This window comes from Salvelinus namaycush, chromosome 21, assembly GCF_016432855.1.
Source record: "Salvelinus namaycush isolate Seneca chromosome 21, SaNama_1.0, whole genome shotgun sequence".
NCBI lineage: Eukaryota > Metazoa > Chordata > Actinopteri > Salmoniformes > Salmonidae > Salvelinus > Salvelinus namaycush.
The window spans coordinates 29367676-29390934 of NC_052327.1; the positions used below are offsets into that span (position 1 = coordinate 29367676).

The 23259-nt window shown below is 42.0% G+C and overlaps 2 protein-coding genes across 3 annotated transcripts in view; both read left to right on the plus strand.

Annotated features, from left to right (window-relative positions):
- The first annotated feature begins 78 nt into the window (after nt 1–78).
- Nucleotides 79–2960, plus strand: lactb (lactamase, beta). 2 transcript variants are annotated; one of them, XM_039018130.1, is made up of 6 exons: nt 79–816; nt 979–1045; nt 1181–1371; nt 1517–1823; nt 1922–2087; nt 2221–2960. In XM_039018130.1, exons 1-6 carry the CDS (start codon nt 442–444, stop codon nt 2741–2743), a joined length of 1629 nt encoding a protein of 542 aa, XP_038874058.1. In that variant the 5' UTR covers nt 79–441; the 3' UTR covers nt 2744–2960. The 2 variants fall into 2 exon arrangements, with proteins under 2 accessions (XP_038874058.1, XP_038874059.1); XM_039018131.1 differs by having other exon boundaries at nt 79–810.
- Nucleotides 2961–21913: 18953 nt separating this feature from the next.
- LOC120065843 (transmembrane protein 266-like) overlaps nt 21914–23259 on the plus strand; it is a 40086-nt gene continuing 38740 nt past the window's right edge. Inside the window, exons 1-2 of the mRNA XM_039016891.1 lie at nt 21914–21963; nt 22467–22661. Coding sequence (XP_038872819.1) covers nt 21914–21963; nt 22467–22661 — 245 coding nt within the window. The remainder of the gene's footprint in view (nt 21964–22466; nt 22662–23259) is intronic.

A 23259-nucleotide genomic window follows, 5' to 3' on the forward strand; every position in this document is an offset into this window, starting at 1 on the left:
CCGAAAGGTTGCTGGATTGAATCCTCGAGCTGACAAGGTAAAAATCTGTCGTTCTGCCCCTGAACAAGGCAGTTAACCCACTGTTCGCCGTCAATGTAAATAAGAATTTGATCTTAACTGACTTGCCTAGTTAAATAAAGGTTAATAATGTTTTAAGCAAAGGATAAGGGGGTTGTACTCCAGTATAGTACGTAGCGGTAATGCAACATCTAGTGGATGCCAAACGCCGTTAAACCTCATCGAAGAAGAAAAAGAAGCGTTTGAAATTGTTGATCTGAGCTCCCAATTGGTCATTTGGCTAGTGCTGTCTGGATCGGGGATTGATTAGTTCTGTCTGACGCAAGCAGGGAACTCAGGAAATGTTTCAAACTCGATTCGATTGTAGCGATTTTCTACAGTAAAGCAAATGTCAGTCGGTCGATAGGCTACAAAAAAGTAAATATGTCGCGGTTATTTTACTCGCCATTCAAGCGTTTTTGTGTCAAGTGTAAAGATTGTTCTGCGGTGACCGCCCGCTGCTATTCCTCTTTGTTGACTCCAACTCGGTGCCCCCAGCTGTTAAAACAACAGACATTTGTCGTGTTACAACAGCAGCAGAGAAAATGTTTCGGACCTTCACGTCTAATAACTTCTCGGTTTTACTCAAGGTCAAAGTTTTGGATTGGGGGAATAGGTGCGGGCATTGTTTTAGCTTTGGGATTGAAATATCATACTGACATAGCTGAGCTCACATGTGAAGAGGACTTCCAACAAACTGGAAGATATGGTGCTGCCATTCAAGTTAGCAGAGACCTTGTTCAGCGGATAAAGGTACAGGTATTTGACGTTTTTTGCATTCAGAATGTTTTTCTCCTGAAATTAAATGTTTACCATGACATTCTGTTGACGCATGCAGCTCAACCTCATCATGTCAGAACATGTTCATGCATTTTCTGTCTGTATCTCTGTCCATCTCCTCTTTTTTGCTTGGTGTGACAGGATGAGGTTGGGGCTCCAGGGCTGGTGGTCGGTGTATCTGTGGATGGCTCTCAAGTCTGGTGCGAAGGTTGGTGTCATGCAGTACCTTTAGGTTCACTGTAGTAGACACAATACACTTACTACTCATATGTTCACAAATTATTGCAATGCATAATGCTGCTGTGTCAAACAGTCTCCTAACTAACTGATGTCCATGTTGCAGGACTTGGCTATGCTGACTTGGAGAACCGTGTGCCCTGTGGACCAGAGACAGTGCTGAGGATCGCCAGCATCAGTAAACCCCTAACAACAGCAGCAGCAGCCCGCCTGTGGGAGGAGGGGAAGCTTGACCTCGATGCCCCTGTCCAGAAATACGTCCCTGAGTTCCCCCAAAAACAGTTTGAGGGAGAAGATGTAAATTGAGTTTCTGAGAAGTTGGAATAAAGATGCATTCCCAATGAGCATGATCCTCTCACCTCAAGCACTATTTTTCCCTACATTTTTCCAGATATTTGTTTTTGTGTGGTTCTTGAGGATGTTTTTTCTCTTTGACATGTAGGTGACAATAACTCCACGGTTGATTCTCTCTCATCTAAGTGGCATACGGCACTACGAGAAGGATGCCAAGAAAGTGAGGGAGGACAGGGAGAAGGCCAAACGACCTTTAAAACTGCCTGGTAAAGAGGAAAAGAGCTTGTCTGAAAACAACCCCAAGACCGAGGACAGCAGCACCAAGAGCAAGGAAAACAAACGGGCTCAGAAGAAAAAAGAGTTTGAGCAAGAAGAGTACTACCTGAAAGACAGCTATGAAAGTGTCATTCATGCCTTGGACCTGTTCAAAGACGACATTCTCGTTTTCAAACCTGGTAGGAGCTATGGAAGAGTTATCGCTGTCAATCAAATTAGTCTTATGTGTATTCAAATTAATTTACGTGAAAGTAAACTAGTGGTTTGTCATCTGCAGGCACCACCTTCTTGTACTCAACCCACGCCTTCACCCTTCTCAGTGCCGTGGTGGAGAGAGCTGCTGGCCAGCGCTTCCTGGATCACATGATGAAGATGTTCAGGGAACTGGGCATGCTCAACACTGTGCCAGATGAGAATGACCCCATTATCTATAACCGCTCAAGGTAATGAGTGACCAATCTCCTTTTGCTTCACTGCATATCAGTGGTCGATTCGTCTAAGATCAGCTTTGTTATTGTGTTCTGGTTATTTTTAGTTTTTTTTTTTTTCAAACAAACTATTTTTTTGTTGTTGCAGGTTTTATCATTTCAATAAGAAAGGACGCATAGTAAACTGCCCTTACGTGGATAACTCCTATAAGTGGGCAGGAGGTGGCTTTCTCTCCACTGTGGGAGACCTGCTCCTGTTTGGGAATGCTCTGCTCTTCAGCTACCAAGTGGCCAACCTAAAGGACTGCACAGACCTCCTGCCTGGCTTCCTTAAACCAGAGACAGCCCAGGCTCTGTGGGCCCCTGTGGACAAGACAGAGGCCTCCTGGGATAAGGATGGGCTGTATGCACAGGGCTGGCTGGTGGTGGAGAAGGAACAGAAGTATGGCCAGTGCAGGAGCCGCAGGCATTATGTCTCGCACACAGGGGGTGCCGTGGGGGCCAGCAGTGTCCTGCTGGTTTTGCCCAGCGAGACAGTCCAGCAGCCCGAAGGACTAACTACAGCCCTACCTCAGGGAATAGTGGTGACCATCATCACTAACATGCAGTCTGTGGGACTCAACAGCACAGCACTGAAAATCGCCCACGAGTTTGATAAAGCCAGAGGCTAATGAGAGTTTATATTGTTTACAAATATAGGTTAAAACCACCGCAAAGTATCAATGCACTACAATATCTTTTCCAATGTCAGTGGATGAATGATTTATCAACAGCTCGCATTTGTATATTTGAATTTGATACTGCTTTTTATAAATTTTGGCCTGTTTTGTTGAGTAATAAAATACATTGTTCGACATGGGTGTTCATTAAATAAATATTAAGTCATTAGTTTGGTAGTGTTGTTAATCTTGATGCAGATAAGTGACAACCATTCTCACCTTTGCTGAACTGAGACTACTAATCTCGCCACTAGGTGTCAGTAGTATACTGCTTTGCTATAAATAGGAACCAGTGACTTCTGAGATCACACACTGTTCAATACTGATAAGTGCCTAAATGGTTCATCTACTTCAGCAAACCAATTGTAGGTCATACTGCGTGGGAAGAGCATGATGGTATTGAGAGACCTGAAACTACCCACATAGTCAACAGTTTGCATTAGGTCTTAAGTGTACTGTCTGTTCAAATGTTTGGGGTCCTCTCTTGAATTTTAATGAAATTCACCCCAACCCTGGTTTGCCTCATTACTATCCATCCCATATGAAACACCTCAGGGACAGAGTGGTGAATTGATGTGGTATTAATTGGCCATGAATAGATGACGTTACTTCTGGTAGTTCATTTAAAGATGAGGGACTCTTAGCACCATCTGTTGGTTGGGGCTCAAATATGCATCTGAAATGGAACTGGGTATATCTATGGAGATTACAATATACCACTCACTAAGTCTGAATTCTCTATGGTCCAGACCCATTGATGAACCTCTTATGAATGCCAATACCCCAATGTAAACAATTGTATTTATAGCAGGAATTATCATCCTTATCGCTCAATTACATCACTTCAATAATCTTGATTGACATTGATTACTGAAGACAACACCTTGTTTCCTGATACGCAATCATAAGTAATGTACGATTTATTATTGTGATTTGTGATATTACACATGAACATTCATTCAATAATACAAGAAAGATGCTTACTGTAACTAATGCACACTTCATGTTTGACTTGTATGAAAGTTGAACAAATAGATGCATTATTGATACATTGAGAAAAGCATGTGAATTCTACATGAAATATTCAAAGTATTGCCCCATTGTACTCTAATCTATGGTATCACAGGCTTAGAGAAAGCGCACATTCACAATTGAACTTCGACACACTCAATGACTTATCTGTCAATTAAAGCAAAGGCTAAGCAAACATTTTACAGTCATAGTATTCCTTTGAGTGAAGGCATCAGGTTTCACTCCATGCCATTCCATCCACCAGCTTTAAAAGCATGTATTGTGTGTGTAAGTGGAAAATAGCCATTGGAATGAAACACATTGACTGCGTTTACACATGCAACCAAATTCTGATTTTTTTTGCACTCGTTGGTCTTTTGATCTTTTTCAGATCTCTGATTGGTCAAAAAAACAGTTAGTGAAAAAACTATCAGAATTGGGCTGCCTAAACGCAGCCATTGTAACAGGTCGTAGTCAGTCCTACACCCAGTCACACAGTATGGAGAAAAAGTGTTGTGGCTGACTGTCTTTGTGTCTACAGCAGCTTCAGCTTTTGATGGCCACTCAAACAGGCTGCAGCTTGACATTTGACGCTTGCTGCAGAATGTTTGTGGATATAAGTCTCCTCTGTCCTCCTGGTCCTTCATAGCCACATCTCCAGCAGCATCCAGACCCACACTATATCATGCCACCGTCCATGAAACATTTTGTTATCCAATCCGATGTCCCCAAAACAATATACAACAGGCCTCATACTCTGGGCTCTACTCTCCAATACTGTTGTTCACTGCTTTTCTGCTGGTTCTTTGGTTTGGCCTTCCATACCCTAACAATAAAACAAATACAAGGAATGACACAGACGTAAAAGAAACTGTATCAGACCTGACAACACTATTCCTGCATATTTATGGATTCATGAATCAAGCTAAATTAATGTGTTACTTACTTGCAGGTGTAGTAGATTACTACTACCAACACAACTAGAATAAAAAGGACAATGATGACCACAGCAGCGACCAGTCCTGTCTCCCCTGCATCATGTGCAGTGGTGAACAGCTGATACTGCTCACAACGACTACCTTTGTAGTTCTCACTGCAGCTGAGGGAGAAGGAACTGCATTATTCTCAAGAAAGCTGTCACCAGTTGAGAACCAAGAGCCAGGGTAGGTCTGCCTGGTCTGAGCTGAAGTAAAACAAAGGCTAAAACCATGCAGAAGTTCCCAGAACTTCCTTAGCCCATTGCCAAGCAACACTGTACACCTGCTCATGGCTGACAAACTGTTAGAGACATTGGAGAATAGTGATGAGAGAGTAACTTACAGACAAGTAAGCGTATCCATAAAATAAATTTTAAAGCATTTTCCTCCATTCATACAGTAAGAAACCTCTAACTCGTTGCATGGGTCACCATGGTCTACAAAAGAGAGAATATAAACATTTCAGGTTAACAGACACATAAAACGAATACAGTTACATCATATGGAAATTCTCAATAGCATTCCTGGTCAAATTATTTCGCCAAACTCTTTTACCTGCCATCATTTGATCCTGAAGAATGTGACAGGGTTCTCTAAGATCCCCACCTAAGAATGATGTACAATGTACAAAAGTAACAGCTCATTATTAATCTACATAGACAAAATTATGAATTTACATAGACAACAAGATAATCAGAAAAAAGGCTTCATGTTTTGCACTTTCTTTCTGCACTAAAACAAGGTATAAGAGAAGTAAACTGGTTATGCGTCCTTAATTATATCAAGGACTTATCACCGTTGTATGAAAATAATAAAGAGGTTTGTTATTCTCTTACAAATAGTATTGTTATGAATCTGTCCTTACCCCCTCAGGAAATCCCAGTTTGTGGTAAGGTTAGTGCAGATTTCTAATGTGATCCACAGAGACAGACTGTTGAAAATAACTCTGCCAACTGCTTTTTGTTGGGCCATCAAAAGCACAAATGTGGGCGTGTTCCTTTGAGTCCAGAAATGTTGTGATAGCTGTTTGTCCACATTGTAAATGGCATGCTAAATGTCAGGATTCTCTCTATTGATTCTGATTCATTTTGGTAGGATGCCTGATATAGTAAAATGGGGTTGTTTTCAATGACTGCCTCAGAATACAATATCCCCACTACAGAGTAAGTAAACAAAGGCTTCCTCACTTGTGGAAATGACGATAATTTTCCAATTTTGACATTTCACTAAGAAAATGTGCAGTAGTGGTTTACTTTCAAACAGACAATAGGTGTCTGCATTCACTGTAATGATACATTAATGGATTAGTTTGTCAAAGCCAAGTAATTATCATTGCATCACACAATCTATCCAGGTGGGGCGTGGATCACCTGGTGGATCACTTGTTTTCCGTGTGACTTCAACTTGTCTTTAAATAGACAATCTGTGGGTTTGGTGAGAGGCAATGGAATGACTGGTATGGTGAGAGGGAATTGGAACAAACAGCACAGGCATAGCTAGAATCGTGGGAACTTTGCTTTGCTCTGGCCATCTTAATGACATTTCTCCTGCCTCAACACTTCCAGCATTCTTGGAAACATTGTTCTGTGGACTTCTTCAAAACCGTTAGCAGTTCAAATCAAATGTATCGGTCACATACACGTGTTTAGCAGATGTGATTGCGGGTGTAGCGAAATGCTTGTGCTTCTAGCTCCAACAGTGCAGTAATATCTAACAAGTAATATCTAACAGTTTCACAACATTTCCCCAAAATGCACGACATCTAAGTAAGGAATGGATTAAGAATATATATACATATAGACTACCGTTCAAAATTTTGGGGTCAATTAGAAATGTCCTTGTTTTTGATAGAAAAGCAAATTTGCCTATTAAAATAACATCAACTTGATCAGAAATACAGTGTAGACATTGTTAATGTTGTAAATTACATTTGTAGCTGGAAACATCAGATTTTTAATGGAATATCTACATAGGCGTACAAAGGCCCATTATCAGCAACCATCACTCCTGTGTTCCAATGGCACGTTGTGTTAGCTAATCCAAGTTTATAATTTTAAAAGCCTAATTGATCATTATGTATGCTCTCATTGGCTGGCCCTCACGACATAATCGTCGCCAAACCCACTGGCTCCAGGTTATCTATAAGTCTTTGCTAGGTAAAGCCCCGCCTTATCTCAGCTCACTGGTCACCATAGCAACACCCACCCGTAGCACGTGCTTCAGCAGGTATATTGCACTGGTCATCCCCAAAGCCAACACTTACTTTGGCCGCCTTTCCTTCCACTTCTCTGCTGCCAATGACTGGAACAAATTGCAAAAATCTCTGAAGCTGGAGTCTTATATCTCCCTCTCTAACTTTAAGCATCAGCTGTCAGAGCAGTTTACAGATCACTGTACAGCCAATCTGTGAATAGCACACCCGACTACCTAATCCCCATATTATTACTTATCTTCTTGCACTTTTGCACCCCAGTATCTCTACTTGCACATCATCATCTGCACATCTATCACTCCAGTGTCAATGCTAAATTGTAATTATTTTTGCCTCTAGGGCCTATTTATTGCCTACCTCCCTACTCTTCTACATTTGCACACACTGTACATAGACTTTTCTATTTTTCTTTTCTTTTGTGTTATTGACTGTACATTTGTTTATGTGTAACTCTGTGTTGTTGTTTTTGTCGCACTGCTTTGCTTTATCTTGGCCAGGTCGCAGTTGTAAATGAGAACTTGTTCTCAACTGGCCTACCTGGTTAAATAAAAGTGAAATAAATTGTTAAAAATAAATACATTTAAAAACCCTTTTTCAATTATGTTAGCACAGCTGAAAACTGTTGTCCTGATTAAAGAAGCAATAAAACGGGCCTTCTTAGACTAGTTGAGTATCTGGAGCATCAGCATTTGTGGGTTCGATTACAGGCTTAAAATGGCCAGAAACAAAGACCTTTCTTCTGAAACTCGTCAGTCTATTCTTGTTCTGAGAAATTAAGGCTATTCCATGCGAGAAATTGCCAAGAAACTGAAGATCTCGTACAATGCTGTGTACTACTCCCTTCACAGAACAGCGTAAACCAGAATAGAAAGAGGAGTGGGAGGCCCCGGTGCACAACTGAGCAAGAGGACAAGTACATTAGAGTGTCTAGTTTGAGAAACAGACGCCTCACAAGTCCTCAACTGGCAGCTTCATTAAATAGTACCCGCAAAACACCAGTCTCAGACTGGCCAGTAAAAAGAAAAGATTAAGATTGGCAAAAGAACACAGACACTGGACAGAGGAACTCTGCCTAGAAGGTCAGCATCCCGGAGTCGCCTCTTTACTGTTGACGTTGACATTTAAACGTGTTAACCCTAGCAAGGCTGCTGGCCCAGACGGCATCTCTAGCCGTGTCCTGAGAGCATGCGCAGACCACCTGGCTGGTGTGTTTACGGACATATTCAATCGCTCCCTATCCCAGTTTGCTGTCCCCACATGCTTCAAGATGGCCACCATTGTTCCTGTACCCAAGAAGGCAAAGGTAACTGAACTAAATGACTGTCGCTCCGTAGCACTCACTTCTGTCATCGTGAAGTGCTTTGAGAGACTAGTCAAGGATCATATCACCTCCACCTTACCTGCCACCCTAGACCCACTTCAGTTTGCATACCACCCTAACAGGTCTACAGACGATGCAATTGCCATCTCACTGCAAACTGCCCTATCCCATCTGGACAAGAGGAATACCTATGTAAGAATGCTGTTCATTGGCTACAGCTCAGCATTCAACACCACAGTACCATCCAAGCTCATCATTTAGCTGGAGGCCCTGTGTCTCTTCCCCGCCCTGTGCAACTGGGTCCTGGACTTTCTGATGGGTCACCCCCAGGTGGTGAAGGTAGGAAACAACATCTACACTTCGCTGACCCTCAACACTGGCGCCCCACAAGGGTGCATGCTCAGCCCCCTCCTGTACTCCCTGTTCACCCCTGACTGCGCGGCAATGCACGACTCCAAATCAATCATCAAGTTTGCAGACAACACAACAGTAGTGGGCTTGATCACCAACAACAATGAGACAGCCTACAGGGAAGAGGAGAGGGAACTCAGAGTGTGGTGTCAGGAAAGCAACCTCTCACTCAACATCAACAAAACTAAGGAGATTATCGTGGACTTCAGGAAACAGCAGAAGGAGCACCCCCCTATCCACATCGAAGGGACAGTAGTGGAGAAGGTGTAAAGTTTTAAGTTCCTCGGCATATACATCACAGACAAACTGAAATGGTCCACCCACACAGACAGTGTGGTGAAGAAGGCCTCTTCAACCTCAGGAGGCTGAAGAAATTTGGCTTGTCACCTAAAACCCTGACAAACTTCTACAGATGCAAAATTGAGAGCCTGGTACGGCAACTGCATCGCACTCAACCGCAAGGCTCTCTAGAGGGTGGTGTGGTCAGCACAACGCATCACCGGGGGCAAACTACCTGCCCTCCAGGACACCTACAGCACCTGATGTCACAGGAAGACCAAAAAGATAATCAAGGACATCAACCACCCGAGCCACTGCCTGTTCACCCTGCTACTATCCAGAAGGCAAGGTCAGTACAGGTGTATCAAAGCTGGGACCGAGAGGCTGAAAGACAGCTTCTATCTCAAGGCCATCAGACTGCTAAACAGCGATCACTAACTCAGAGAGGCTGCTGCCTACATAGAGTCTCACTAGTCACTTTAAACAATGCCACTTTAATAATGTTTACATATCTTACATTACTCATCTCATATGTATATACTGTATCTTAAACTATCTATTGCATCTTGCCTATGCCGCTCGGCCATCGCTCATCCATATATTTATGTACATTTATGTACATATTCCTATTCCATCCCTTTAGATTTGTGTGTATTAGGTAGTTGTTTGGGGAATTGTTAGATTACTTGTTAGATATTACTGCGCTGTCAGAACTAGAAGCCCAAGAATTTTGCTACACTCCCATTATCTGCTAAAGATGTGCATGTGACCAATATAATTTGATTTGATTTGATCAAATAACCCTTTTGCTATGTTGAAAAACACCATAAGGGAGTGATCATCTTGTCACATAGTGCTGAGAATTTAACTGGCAGGTCCAACACTATAGATTGTAAATTGGGAAATTTGGCTATTCAGAATATTTGGTTATCGTGCAGTTTATACATCACAAACATTCAATGTTAAAATACACTTATGTCAAAGATAAAAGTCAGGGATAAGTGCTACCACTTGTAATCATACTCACTAATGTTTAAAGGGGAAATCTGCAGTTGCTTCATCCAATTTTGGACTTCTGAATTAATGATATATACCCATTGATTCTTCAAGAATGTAACTTAGAAATGCCTCATGAGCTTAGTTCAACTGTCTTACCCCATCAGAACCCAACATATATGCTTGTTTTACTACAGTGTTTATAAACAAAGTAAAAGTGGTTCAAACTATAATGTTGATATCATGGATGGTCAGTCCTTGCATCCATAGCTCTGTCTATGAATTTGAGAGGGGTTACATTTCTCCAGCCCCATCCATCAGCTTTTTTACAAAAACAGGGGTGATGAGAACACTTATTTGTTGTTTCAACTACTGAATGGCGCTTTAAATAGGCCTACTACTTTTTTTAAATTCAAGATTGCCTCAATGTCAGTCAAGTATCATCATTTGAGGAACTTATATCCCCCCATACTAGATCTATGAAAGTTATGTGATTGATTGTTTCTTTACACCATGGTTTAGCCAATTGTCTCAGACAAAATCCGTTTGATATTTTATCAGAAAAACTTTGAGAATGCAAGCCTTTTGCCATCCAGTTAATATTTAGCAAGGTGACTGGAACTGGATGCTGTCCTGTGATCACTGCGATGTTATCGCGAGGAACACAGATGAAGCTCTGAAGAGGTGAAGTGAAGCGAGAGTGTTTTTACATCGACGCTTTTGGGGGTGGGGGGGGGGGGGGGGGGGGTGGCTTGAAAAACCTCGTTATGACTGCCATAAAGACGTCAGTTATTTCGGATTTTCATCTCACATTTCATTGTGAGAGATAGTTTGTTGCCTCGCTTCTGTGGATGACGCGGGATCACAATTCAGCACCTGGACAGCTCCTGGTTAACCTATTACTGGGCACATGGAGTCCCTAGCGTGATTGTAGGGAAACCCTGTGAGCAGGCGAGATTTGGGCACTAAAATGCCCTCCTTCCGAAAGATGACGTTTAACTGAATATGTGGATAGTGGTGGACATTTAAAAGCATCTCCGTGAATGATGATGCTTACAATAAGGATCGGGCTTTTTCGTTGTGCCCTGTATTCTAAGCAGCAGCACGGGTCGTTAGCCAATCCAAATCTGAAGAGGATAGCAGCAGCCTACACACAGCAACCGAGCCTCGCTCACACTGATCATCGGCAAGGGAGACATTACCATCATCATTAGGAGGGCATGAGTCACGACCATACTTTCAACAATGTAGAGCATAAAAGGTAGGTTTATTTGTCAGAATAGCATATTGATAAATCATTTTGATACTTCCTGCCTGTGACTTCTGCTCTTTCATCCATTCCGTCCCCCTTTTCTTTTACTTTCGTCTTAATGACCACCATAATTGTCGTATTCGTAATTTATCGTTGTTGCACTATTGATGGCTTTGCTAAATTATCAGGAAAACATATAATGTACTATGTTTAGTATATACTGTGTAGTAGCAACCTATATATCTGTTGTTACACGTGCTTTGAACCAGAATAATAGTCATTGTAGAAAGCTGTCCAGGGCCTTGTGAAAAATAATTGAGACATAGTAGCCTTAATCAGTTTAGCAGGGATCAGTGTTGACACGTTTTTAAGGTAAAAGCATGTGTTTGTTGGGGGAACTTCAAATGTAGGATACATGTTGGGTTCTGACGGAGGAGGTGGATACAAAACTGTAGACAGTAGACTATTGGGAAGTGAAGGGTTAGGACAATATGAAATGGTTGCATTGTTGTATGTCTTATTTTCCAGGGGAAACCGTTTGAAAATCAAGTAATTATTGTCTGTATGGAGGAATGCAAGAGCTATGTTGGAGACAACATGGATATATGGCAACAGTTCATCTACAGCCTGCTAGAGGGATCTCTTATCTTGATGATGAGTATACAGCAGTGTAAGTATTTACTCAAGTCTTGGAATTGATGGATATTTTATGCAATATTCTACCTGGTCCCAGAGAGCTTGTTTCAAAGACCTAACTTGTTTGATAGGTTGTCAAGTCCAGCCCTTGACTTATGGCCACATCCATCCATTAGGAACTGTGATTGACAGGTTTCTTTAAAAATAAGAAATCCTGCAGTATCTCAAATGCTTTAATTTCACTCACTGTCTTGTCTGCACTGGTCGAACAACCTTTCCACTGCATAGCCTACACTATTGCCTGTGCTGTGGCCAGATTTTCTATAGGTGCCAGTTGTGTGCAGTCTTTTTTCTTGGGCATTGCAGTGATGCAATATTACAGTCTAGTCCTTGAATGACCTGAATTGATTTATCTAGAATGACATCTAATCTGCTGTGCTATACTACATTACTCTGTTCTGCTATAGCTCCGAATACTGACTCCACACCACAACTTGTGTGTCTGAAGGTTTTCCCTTTGCCTTTGTTTGTAAGACAGACACTACACTGACTTCATACAACGCTATACAAATTAACCTCTCCTCTCCGTCCCGGCATTTAAATGATTGAAGCTCAGGTTAAACGACCTCTACAGCCCATGCTGCTTACTGATATGGGTTTATATTGCTGCTGACAACTTCATCAGACTTTTCGAAAGTGAGACACTAGCAAATTGAGCTTCAGTTTATACCTGCAATGTGGGGAATGCAGCTGTCTGTGCAGTAATACCCCTTTTCAAAGACTCAGATGTTTGTGATTCTGTCTGGGTAAAGCCTATGTACCTGGCTGTTCTTCGCTCATGTTTACTCTGTGGAAAGCTGCTGGAATGGACTGTAAATTAACTCTTCAATGTATCTATTTCCTATTGCATAAAGTGTTCTCATCCTTCCTTACTTGTTATGCAAGTGATGTGATGTTTCTGAGCCCCTGGTGCAGAGTTAAATATGTCAGAGGACTCCCATAGCAGAGCTATACTGCATGAGAATGTTTATGTATATCAATTGATTGTTTTCGATCTATTCTGTGAATTCATAAAACATTTAATGAACATGACATTCAAAACAAATGTTAAATAGTTAAAAGTATAATGAACAAGTTATACATGAGATGTGTATACTGCATTGTTGTCAGAATGTGAAGAGTTATGGAGAGACTGTGATTAACTTCCTTGTTTCCTAACCTTTCTCCACAGGTGTGGTGTGAGCCAAGTCTCTATTCTCTGGTTAAATCAAGAGTAACAATCGTGTCGACGTCCATTCACAGAAACAACACAGCAACATGAGCAACCCCCAGTAAGTAAAACACATGACTACTGATATTTATATCTGTTTAACACATCAAAACCTCTCATCCTGTTCTTATGCATTTTGCTCGTTGTACCCCGACTGCCCGCTATTACTAGCACAGGTTTTGTGATGGGAACCCCAGCATGGTCTGGCCTGATTATGAGAACAGCTCCTGTCTATTTCCTCATACCCTTTCAGCCAAGGACTTTGAGCAGGGCAACAGCAGGGGAGCAACAGGGGAGCAACAGGGGAGCAGGCACTCCTGTGCTGGGCATTCCAAGAGAACTACCACCAGTCACCAGACTGCCTCTGCTGCCATCTCTTAGCATGCAGGAGAGATTTTCACTTGTCATCTTCTCTTATAAATAATGAGTCGCTATGTGGTCCCCAAGACGGCCTCTGCAGCCTGATGACAGCCCTGGTTATGGCCAAGGAAGGGGAGGGAGATTATGGCGTGGTGGGAGGAAGATGGGGGTGAGAGAAATGAGGGTGAGGTGGGAGGGAAATGATGGTGAGGTGGGAGAGAAATGAGGTTGAGGTGAGAGGGAGATGAAGGTAAGGTGGGAGATGGTGAGGTGGGAGGGAGATGGGGGTGAGGTGGGAGATGAAGGTGAGGTGGGAGGGAGATGGGGGTGAGATGGGAGATGAAGGTGAGGTGGGAGGGAGGGAGATGGGGGTGAGGTGGGAGAGAGATGGGGGTGAGGTGGGGTTGAATGCAGAATTGGTTCAATCAGCTGCATCTTCTGTTTAAAGCCAGTCCTACAGAGATCTCTGTCTGAGCTCAATGCAGACCTTGAGGTTATCAGCATTGTGTCCAAATGGAGCCTGTTTGAAAGAAAACACAGTGGGACAATATATTGTCCAATGGGCGACAAACAGAATTGTGATGTGTTTTCTGGTTAACAGGAAGACGTGAATTAATGATGTCGGTCCTCAGCGACACCCTCGTGAAATGACAGATGGGAAATCTTTGTGTGGTGTGATCACGTCTGCAGAGATATTTTCCCCACTGTTCTTTTAATTATAGAATAGTCCTTTAAATCATCTCTCACTCTCTATGATGTATTTCTGCATATACTAAGAGTAACAGGAGACATACTGTAGTGAGTCAGAGATGGAGAAATACACTATATATACAAAAGTATGTGGACACCCCTTCAAATTAGTGGATTTGTATATTTCAGCCACACACGTTGCTGACAGGTGTATAACATTGAGCACACAGCCATGCAATCTCCAAAGACAAATATTGGCAGTAGAATGGCCTTACTGAAGAGGATGCCAACTTTCAAACATGTCAATTTGTCAAATTCCTGCCCTGCTAGAGCTCTCCCAGTCAACTGTATGTGCTGTTATTGTGAAGTGGAAACATCTAGAAGCAACAACAGCTCAGCCGCGAAGTGGCAGGCCACACAAGCTCACAGAACGGGACTGCCGAGAGCTTGCAACACTCACTACCAAATTCCAAACTGCCTTTGGAAGAAACGTCAACACAAGAACTGTTCGTCGAGAGCTTCATGAAATGGGTTTTCATGGCCGAGCAGCCGCACACAAGCCTAAGCTCACCATACGCAATGCCAATCGTCGGCTGGGGTGGTGTAAAGCTCCATTGGACTCTGGAGCAGTGGAAACGCGTTCTCTGGAGTGATAAATCACGCTTCACCATCTGGCAGTCCAACCGACGAATATGGGGTTGGCGGAGGAGAATGCTACCTGCGCCAATGCATAGTGCCAACTGTAAAGTTTGGTGGAGGTAGAATAATGGTCTGGGGCTGTTTTTCATGGTTCAGGCTAGGCCCCTTAGTTCCAGTAAAGGGAAATCTTAACGCTACAGCATACAATGACATTCTAGACGATTTTGTGCTTCCAACTTTGTGGCAACAGTTTGGGGAAGCCCTTTCCTGTTTCAGCATGACAATGGCCCCGTGCACAAAGCGAGGTCCATACAGAAATGGATCGGTGTGGAAGAACTTGACTGGCCTGCACAGAGCCCTGACCCCATCGAACACCTTTGGGATGAATTGCAAGCCAGGCCTAATCGCCCAACATCAGTGCCCGACCTCACTAATGCTCTTGAGGCTGAATGGAAGCAAGTCCCTGCAGCAATGTTCCAACATCCAGTGGAAAGCCTTCCCAGAAGAGTGGAGGCTGTTATAGCAGCAAAGGGGGTCCAACTCCATATTAATTCCCATGATTTTGGAATGAGATGCACAATGAGCAGGTGTCCACATACTTTTGGTCATGTAGTGTAGTTACGACTCAAGATATAACCCCCCGTGAGTGAACAGATTTATAATATATTTCACATTCAGTATAGCATTGAACATGTTAAAGTTATGGACGCTTTTATTTATTCATTTTCTTTTCCAATTGTATTCAAAGGCAGTTTTTATATTGATTGACGCAAACCAGTGAGGAACATTTACTGACAAAAAGAAGAATGATCTGTATTACCTTTCCGAGTGTCATCCAATAATATAATTTTCTGTATTAAATCATATTGAATAAACTAGCTGTAAGCTCTTCTCATTGCAGATGATCCATGCTAGTTTGATGACAAGTACTCTGTAACAGTAGTGGTTGGTGTGTGCTTTATATGTAGTAAGGCTGTTTTCTTTCTCCAGGCCCTATTCAGAGTTATTTGTACATTTTGTTCCATTCAGCACACAAATATAGTACACTACACACCCTGCGGAGTCATATGTGTTTAAAACAGGCCAGCTAACATTTACTGTAACTAACTTCTGTGGTCATGTGAGCCCCTGTCATAGTGCAGTTAGTCTCTCTGTCATACAATGTCTTGATCCTGTCTCATTACAACAAGATGTGCTAATTAGCAGGTCACCATTTCCACATTTAGCTCACAAATGGGATGTTTAAAAAATGAGCTCACAAATGGGATGTTTCTCCTACAGATGATGTTACATGTTACATGACATTACATAATATTTTGCATGTTTTGCGGGCAGATGTATCCAGCACTTCAAACCGTAGGTCCCATGGGGTATTTACTGAGACAACAAGGCTACTACAACCAACAGCATTAGTCAGAAACCAGTGCCAATGTCAATACTCTGATTTAAAGCCAGTTAATTGTGGTTTAATAGCTCAGTGAGTTCCATTCCCTTCGAATCCACACAGATCCTCAAAACATTGGTTTACGAGAACGTTGAGTTACACATTATAGTATTCTTTGCTGTGTATTATCCATTGAATAGTATGTTATAAAGCCTATTGCAGTAAATTAGATTTGTCTATGATCATCAATAATATAATAGCTCACTATTGGCTGTAATTTTTATAGCTTGTTGCTTGACTGCTCTATGTAGCAGCTGGTGCTGGAGGTCTGGCAAATGTTGTTGCAGAGGTTTCTGCTGAGCCTGACATCACGTCCATGTACACACACATCTTCTCATCTCTCTATACACACATCTTCTCTGTCTGCTGATAGAGTGGCCCATAGCTGGGATGGTACAGGAGCAGGAGGAATTAGCTGTATCGTATATTAACCCTTATAATGAAAGCAAGCTCATTCTATGGCACAAAGTCCTGTCTTCTCAAGTTGACGCTCACAGTATTCAGGATGAAGATGGGGAAAGTGCCCCCAACACATGCACACTTTGTAAAGCGAAGACGCGCATATTGATTTTCATTATCTTATTACCTAAAAGATCTGATTTTACAAATGTGCTGGTGTATCAATGGCCATCATCAATGGAGTCAGGGGCGGTGGCTGGAAATGTGGCTTAAGTTTGGCACGTTGTTGCGGCTTTCCTGATGGTATCAGAGCACTGAATTGCTTTCCATTGAGGAACAGCCAACCAGGCTTACATGCTTATTGGGTGAGACAGTGTGACAGAGTCCTAGACAGCGGGCCAGGAACAGTGTGGTGGTAAGCACTCAAAATGACAATGATACGGATGCCCTCTACATAACATGAGGCTTTGCTGAAGCAGCACTTTGTAATTCTATGACAGACATGGATGGCTTTATTTTACAGAGAGAGCACTGGAAATAATGAGAACACTGTATGAGCAAATGGGAGTTATTTTTTTTTACGTTTCAATTGGGATTGCAGTTTTTATTTACCCCTTGTTACACAAGGTTGCATTAGTCTGCATTTCTTTAATGCTTTCAAATAAATAGCTCTATCTTGTTGAATGTCAGAGTGTGTATTTCTACAGGAAATTGAACAACCTCTACAAAACCACATTTTAATGTGCATGTAATACTGTATTCAGTGCTAGATTTAATTCAGTTGTATATTCTGTTGAGGTCAGCAGTATATGAGAGGACGAGGATGTTTGTACTTTGAGCACCTCTCCTACAGCACACTGCTGTCTACTAACCCAACTATCTGTTCCCAAGAAAAAGGTCCTACAGTTGAAGTCGGAAGTTTACATACACTTAGGTTGGAGTCATTAAAACTCGTTTTTCAACAACTCCACAAATTTCTTGTTTACAAAAAATAGTTTTGTCAAGACGTTTAGGACATCTACTTTGTGCATTACACAAGGAATTTTTCCAACAGACAGATAATTTCACTTATAATTCACTGCATCACAATTCCAGTGGGTCAGAAGTTTACACACACTAAGTTGACTGTGCCTTTAAACAGCTTGGAAAATTCCAGAAAATGATGTCATGGCTTTAGAAGCTTCTGTTAGGCTAATTGACATAATTTGAGTCAATTGGAGGTGTACCTGTGGATGTATTTCAAGGCCTACCTTCAAACTCAGTGCCTCTTTGCTTAACATCTTGGGAAAATCAAAAGAAATCAGCCAAGACCTCAGAAAAATAATTGTAGATCTCCACAAGTCTGGTTCATCTTTGGGAGCAATTTCCAAACGCCTGAAGGTACCATGTTCATTTGTACAAACAATAGTATTCAAGTATTAACACCATGGGACCACGCAGCCGTCATACCGCTCAGGAAGGAGACGCGTTCTGTCTCCTAGAGATGAACGTACTTTGGTGAGAAAAGTGCAAATCAATCCCAGAACAACAGCAAAGGACCTTGTGAAGATGCTGGAGGAAACAGGTGCAAAGGTATCTCTATCCACAGTAAAACGAGTCCTATATCGACATAACCTGAAAGGCCGCTCAGCAAGGAAGAAGCCAGTGCTCCAAAACCGCCATCAAAAAGCCAGACTACGGTTTGCAACTGCACATGGGGACGAAGATCGTACTTTTTGGAGAAATGTCCTCTGGTCTGATGAAACAAAAATTGAACTGTTTGGCCATAATGACCATTGTTATGTTTGGAGGAAAAAGGGGGAGGCTTGCAAGCCGAAGAACATCATCCCAACTGTGAAGCACAGGGGTGGCAGCATCATGTTGTGGGGGTGTTTTGTTGCAGGAGGGACTGGTGCACTTCACAAAATAGATGGCCACATGAGGAAGGAAAATTATGTGGATATATTGAAGCAACATCTCAAGACATCAGTCAGGAAGTTAAAGCTTGGTCGCAAATGGGTCTTCCAAATGGACAATGACCCCAAGCATACTTCCAAAGTTGTGGCAAAATGGCTTAAGGACAACAAGGTCAAGGTATTGGAGTGGCCATCACAAAGCCCACAAAGACCTCAATACAAAATAAAATGTTTGGGCAGAACTGAAAAAGAGTGTGCGAGCAAGTAGGCCTACACACCTGACTCAGTTACACCAGCTCTGTCAAGAGGAACGGGCAAAAATTCACCCAACTTATTGTGGAACTTATTGTGGAAGGCTACCCGAAACATTTGACCCAAATTAAACAATTTAAAGGCAATGCTCCCAAATACTATTTGAGTGTATGTAAAATTCCCCACTGGGAATGTGATGAAAGAAATAAAAGCTGAAATAAATCATTCTCTCTACTATTATTCTGGCATTTCACATTCTTAAAATAAAGTGGTGATCCTAACTGACCTAAGACAGGGAATTTTTACTAGGATTAAATGTCAGGAATTGTGCAAAACTGAGTTTAAATGTATTTGGCTAAGGTGTATGTAAACTTTCAACATCAACTGTATATAGAGAACAAGAAATTGAGAGTACTATTTTTTCCCCTAATAGTTTACAGTAATCTTGTCTTTGGTGTACTATCTTGTAATATACTTGGAGTCTACAAAACATTAGGAACACCTTCCTAATATTGAGTTGCATCCCCTTTTGCCCTCAGAACAGCCTCAATTCGTCGGGGCGTGGACTCTACAAGTTGTCGAAAGCGTTCCACTGGGATGCTGGCCCATGTTGACTCCAATGCTTCCCACAGTTGTGTCAAATTAGCTGGTTGTTCTTTTGGTGGTGGACCATTCTTGATACATATGGGAAACTGTTGAGTGTGAAAAACCCAGTAGAATTGCACTTTTTGACACACTCAAACTGTGAGTGTGTCAAACTCAAAACACTCAAAACACACTACTACCATACCTCGTTCAAAGGCACTTATATCTTTTGTCTTACCCATCTACCCTCTGAATGGCACACATACAGTACACAATCAATGTCTCAACTGTCTCAAGGCTTAAAAATCATTCTTTAACCTGTCTCCTCCCTTTTATCTACACTGATTGAAGTGGATTTAACAGGTGACATCAATAAGGGATCATAGCTTTCACCTGGATTCACCTGGTCAGTCTAAAGTTTTGTACACTCCGTGTATGTCCTTTTACATATTTTATCAACATTATCAGGCCAGTCCTTTCATTGTTATACTGTAAGTCTGTATAGTATATGAGGCCTTTCATGGTTATACTGTAAGTCAGTATAGTATATGAGGCCTTTCATTGTTATACTGTAAGTCAGTATAGTATATAAAGCCTTTCATGATTATACTGTAAGTCAGTATAGTATATAAAGCCTTTCATGATTATACTGTAAGTCAGTATAGTATATGAGGCCTTTCATGGTTATACTGTAAGTCAGTATAGTATATGAGGCCTTTCATGGTTATACTGTAAGTCAGTATAGTATATAAAGCCTTTCTTCTATCTGTCATTTGCTTTCAGACCTCCAGATTCTGACAATTGTAATCAACTTTATTAATCATTGAATTAGCCAACGCATGGGTGAAGTTCGTCATCAATACTCTGAATCCATACTCTGAACCATAATTTCAAAAGCTTTTACTCTACTTTTTTGACAAGCTGCATTAAAATGTCCTCCTTCAGACTCAATGAGTTGGACTTGAAAGGTTCAAGTCTCAGCCGGGTATTTTATTTTGATATTTCTATTGATTGTCATGTGGTGATTTATGGCCCAGTGGTGTAAACACACTGGAGGCAGAGCCATGGATGCCTTTTATTCTAGGGGAGTCAATTCTTGGCAATGATTACATTCCAGAAAGAAATGGTCTTCCTTATATATATATTTTTTCCTATATTACCTACATTATATTTGTCGTGAGATACTTCTTACATTAGAGCATATGCATATGCATTGCACCATGTTCTTTAAACTAGTACAGTGTTATTCACATGGTGTAACTATGGGAGGTAGGACACTCAATGCTCAGGGAGATCTATGTTTAAGCTTCCTTGTTGCATTTGCTAATATTGCATATCTTTGAAAAGATTTCTAGCCTTTGGTGTGCTGGGTGCCCTTGCCTTGCCTGCCAGGTGGAACAGCCTGGACTCATAGAGTAGACGTAACATAGTAAAAGTAAATCCGGGACACTCAAAATAGTATGATATGTTGCATTTGGTATGGTTATATATAGACAGAATGTTATTTAAGGCAAAAAACAAATGGAGGGTGGTTTGTCGGGGTGAATGGGTAGGCGTATAACGTGAACGTCTAGCAATCCAAAGGTTACGAGTTCGAATGTCATCACGGACAACTTTAGCATTTGAGCTAATTAGCAACTTTTTAACTACTTACTACTTTTTAGCTACTTTGTAACTATTTAGCATGATAACTAACCCTTCCCCTAACCTTAACCCTTTTAGCTATCCCTCCCCCTAACCCCAACCCTAACCTTAACCTTTTAACCTAACTCCTAATCTTAACCCTGCCTCTCACCCTAATCTTAACCCCTAGCCTAGCTAGTGTTAGCAAACGTTAGCCACCACAAATTGTAATTCATAACATATCATACATTTATCAAATTCGTGACAAATTGTACATTGTGAAAAATGTGTACATGTTGTACATGTAGCAAATTTCTTACATATCATACGAATTGTAATTGGTAACATATCATACAAATGCATGATGGACATTCACAAATGAATACATACCATACGAAACATAACATATCATACCAAATGGAGTGTCTCAGATTTACATTCAGAATAATACAAAATGCTCTGAGACCAGGTTTGGTGGAATGGAGCAGTATACCAAAGTGCACCAAGCCACCCACGCCCCAGGATGGCAACAAGCCACTGAAGCGGCCCCTGCACATAATGGAACCTAGTCTCGCCAGTGATTGTTTGGAAATGTGATTTTGATGCAGTGAACAGTTTGTGTCTGTCATGACTGATAGCATCTTTGTTTTGCGTCTAGTAAGGAGAGGTGCCAAGGGTACAGATAATGTTGGAATGCACTGGCTCTCAATGTTAAGCATGTGAGGTATGTGGGGGCATTCTTCCCTGAGGCAAACACATCCCAGTAGCCAATTGTTAGTTACAGCATCATATCAGTACACTGAAATGCATAGACGTAGTAAGGATTTATAAGAGTACTATTACACCACCCTGTCAGACACTGTGTCTGAAATGATTGTGGGTACCTATGCAGATAAGAAAGCAACCTTTGAAGTAAGCAGGTATGTTAAGTATGAATTAGTCATAAGTCAGTGAAGAGCAGGGGATGTTTTCCTCTCCAGGGCTGACTACAGTACATTAACATTTCATAGGTCTCTCTCTCCCTCTCTCCCTCCCTGTGTACACTATTTACCTCCACATATCACCAGGCTGTTAGTCCCCAACTATCTACAGGCTCTCCAGCACAATGTATTTTGTTCTCTCTGGCTTGTAATCAATGGCCTCCTCCCTTGCTAAGCTCTGGGGTTATTGATGTCTTCACATTGGCTACTCTGTGCAGAGTGCCAAGCAGGTTGGGATTCCTGTTCTCATCTTTACTGGCTGAGCTGGAGAGAGGATGGGGTCCTACCCACACCTGGGTTTTAGTGTTGAAAATTAACTGAATAGGAGAAATACTCTGAAGTTCTGTTACGATGAGATTGTGAGAAAATATTCATTTGTTTACTTGCATATATGAGTGCTACTTACAGAGTGTCCATGGTGTTCCGTACATTGTGTCCTCCAGGGCCCCTCCCCAGGCCCAGGCCAGAGCCTCAGAGCTGGAGGTGATCTCCCAGCAGGTGGAGGAGGACAACCAGTGTCACGCTCCGGTCCAGGTGGTCAGCTTTGCATACAGAGACCTGCCTCTGGCCGCGCTGGACATCTCCCTGGCCGGATCCCAGCTCATCTCCAACCTGGACGAAGAGGACAACAGAGAGGGGTAGGTGGACACAGAGATTGTACCTGAAAACATCTCCCCTGTGTGTTTGATAATTGTACTATTAGCATAACTGACACAGAACTAAGCACTATCCATAATCTACCTTGACAGAGAAAATGTTTGCCTTCATTCTCTATCATGCTAGTAACAGCTCATCATAATGGTACCTGACATGATACTGAATCACTCAAATTCAAATTCATCATACCGATGGTGAGGGATCCTATGAGGATATGTGTCTGTAAATACTTCAGTATCATCCTTACATTGTCAAGGTATTAACTGATATGCCTGTGAGCCTACACTATTTGTCTCAGTGACATAATTTCTCTTTGCTATAAAAAGATTCCTCCCTTCAACGTGCACTTTTGGCTCAAAACAAAGCGTTTTGTAAGCGTCATATTGTTCCTGAAATGTCAGGCGCTGGTGGCTGTGTTGTCTATACCCATGGGCCCTGTTTGTCCTGGCTGGACATGGCCCTATCACTGCGCTGCAGGCTGAGTGTGTACAGGACACACCCCCTCTCGTTCTGCCTGTCCTCTCAGGAAGCGTGACTCACAGGCCATTTGCGCGCGGCAGCGCGGCGCTCTCATCTCGG

Bases quoted from the DNA above. Each gene is read 5' to 3' on its own strand.
- lactb (XM_039018130.1), top strand. From the start codon at position 442: ATGTCGCGGTTATTTTACTCGCCATTCAAGCGTTTTTGTGTCAAGTGT. The intron at 1,372-1,516 runs GTAAATTGAGTT...TTTGACATGTAG, and splicing joins AACAGTTTGAGGGAGAAGAT to GTGACAATAACTCCACGGTT. The intron at 2,088-2,220 runs GTAATGAGTGAC...TTGTTGTTGCAG, and splicing joins ATTATCTATAACCGCTCAAG to GTTTTATCATTTCAATAAGA.